Source organism: Hylaeus volcanicus, chromosome 4, assembly GCF_026283585.1.
Source record: "Hylaeus volcanicus isolate JK05 chromosome 4, UHH_iyHylVolc1.0_haploid, whole genome shotgun sequence".
Classification (NCBI taxonomy): Eukaryota; Metazoa; Arthropoda; class Insecta; order Hymenoptera; family Colletidae; genus Hylaeus; species Hylaeus volcanicus.
The window spans coordinates 2,569,498-2,571,810 of NC_071979.1; the positions used below are offsets into that span (position 1 = coordinate 2,569,498).

General features: G+C 26.4%; 1 protein-coding gene across 2 annotated transcripts in view; it reads right to left on the reverse strand.

Annotated features, from left to right (window-relative positions):
- Nucleotides 1–2,313, reverse strand: part of LOC128874820 (bifunctional 3'-phosphoadenosine 5'-phosphosulfate synthase-like) — a 16,787-nt gene that overhangs the window by 10,472 nt on the left and 4,002 nt on the right. The window contains exon 1 of one of the 2 annotated variants that reach the window (XM_054119912.1): nt 686–793. The exons of the other annotated variant lie outside the window; for it this stretch is intronic. Coding sequence (XP_053975887.1) covers nt 686–745 — 60 coding nt within the window. The 5' untranslated portion in view covers nt 746–793. Of the gene's footprint in view, nt 1–685; nt 794–2,313 lie in introns of those variants that run through there. 2 annotated transcript variants of the gene reach the window in all.

A 2,313-nucleotide genomic window follows, 5' to 3' on the forward strand; every position in this document is an offset into this window, starting at 1 on the left:
TATAAACACACAAAAAAATATTGAACGATTAAAAAAATATTTATGAACGTACAATATATAAAAATAAATCTTGATCTTGAAATAAACATTGAATAAATTAATAAGAATTTAGAAATTATGAAAGAAATAAGTAAGTTGTAAATAGACCATATTTAATTATGGAATTTTATACTGGAATTCCTATAATAATTTAACAAATGATTAAATCACTAAAATCATAAAATAAATTGATTGAAAATAGTAGTCTTGTAAATTATAGTTACATATACGTGCAATAATTCGTAACTACATTCATAAAATTTCAGGCCATTATTGCAGATTGTCGTAAGAGCAATTAGACTCTTTTAAAAATGTAAAAATTGTCGTTAGTAGCTGACTTCACTCTAAAGTGGATCAGGCATCTATGAATGGAACTTTCAAAATTGGAAAAGAACTATGATCATTTTTATAAATTAGATTACACTGTATTTTTAATTGGAACACATGTTTAAGTGTTTTTCAAAATGTTCCATTCCTTTTTAATCACGCGAACATTAAAAATTGGAAAAGAACAACGACCATTTTTATAAATTAATCTGCACTATATTTTCAATTCGAATACATGTTTAAATGTTTCTCAAAATGTTCAATTCTTTTTTAATCACGCCAAGAAAAAAGAACATTACGAAAGATTACAATGTAATACCTTATCGACTCTTTCCCGAGGACTCTGTCCTTCCAAAAAAGAATTCATGTACATTCCCATCTTGAACACTATTTAAATATCGAATTCTATACTTTCTAAAAAAGTCTTAATTTAAATTATTCGCTCAATTTCGTGACACGATTCAACTGTTTACGTAATTACAATTTGTAAATTTCTATCAATGAATGTTTACATAGGCCTGTTTACACGTTGAAAAAATAGAACGTGAGAAAACGTATCGATTATGTTTCCGTGTTTTACTTCACGATGACAACAACATTGTTTAGTTATCTAATCACACGAAAGATTACGAAAAAGTCCACGTTTATATGGTTCTGGCACGACTGGCGAGAATTTAAGTTCTGTCCAGCGAGAAAGTAAAACGAAAGTAACTTGGCCCGGTAGTGGGATCGAGGAATTTCACGAGATACGTAGTATAAAAGAAATGAGGAAATGGTAAAAGTATGATAGATATGTTACTGTGATTAATGTAGTAAACACGGTTTTTACGGGTACGATTTCACGTTGTTGTATTTATGATACCACGAAAGTAATTAATAAGTCAGAAAAAGTATTTACACGTGGATAGAAGAATTAGTAGGTCAAGTGTTGGATAATAAATTATATATCGAAAGAAATATAATATAAAGCATTTAATCGAAACAAATTCCAAGTAACAAGTTTCACTTTTTAAATACTGAAATTAATTTGCACTAATACTTAAGGAAATAATTGTTTCTTAAACCCAGATGTATTTATAATATTAGGAAAATAATTACTAGAAAGGAGAAATCTTTTACACGTTGATAAAAAAATTAATAGGTCAAGTATTCGATAATAAATTATACATCGAAAGAAATATAATATAAAGCATTTAATCGAAACAAATTCCAAGTAACAAACAAATCGTAAGACGAAGTAAATTCCAATGCGTAAAGAGTTAATGAATTTTTAAGAAGTCTTTAAGAAGTATTTCAAAAAAAGCATTTAAAAAAAAAAAAAATCGAGCAAGCCTAGCGAAAGGTTTAAGGGGCTGCATCCAGAACCTCAAGCTTTAAAAAGTTTCACTTTTTACATACTAAAATAAATTTGCACTAATACTTGAGGAAATAATTGTTTTCTAAAGCAGTATGTATTTATAATACTAGGAAACCAATTACTAAAAAGGAGAAATCAATTACACGTTGATAAAAAAAAAATTAATAGGTCAAGTGTTCAATAATAAGTTATACATGACTTTATGTCAACTTTACATGACGATGTTGCTTTAAATCATGCAATATTTGCATAATTAAATAATTTCTGGAAGAAAAAAATATAACCGACTTCGAAAAATATTAATTCTTCTTAAAAAAATTATGAAATTATTTCTATTTTCTTTATATTAAATTAGATTAAATGATATATTCAATTTCTATTTCCTTTATATTTATATTAAATTATATTAAATAACATTTTCGGAGGCGGCGCAAAATTAAAAATTACTTACATTGAAAGTTATCAAACTTGGTTTAGCTTGTCCAGATACATCAATGAATAGGAATTTTGCAATAACAATAGTTATAAACAATATAGAAATTCATACATTTTTCAAAATGGGAACATCATTAAGTCATCTAACATTATAT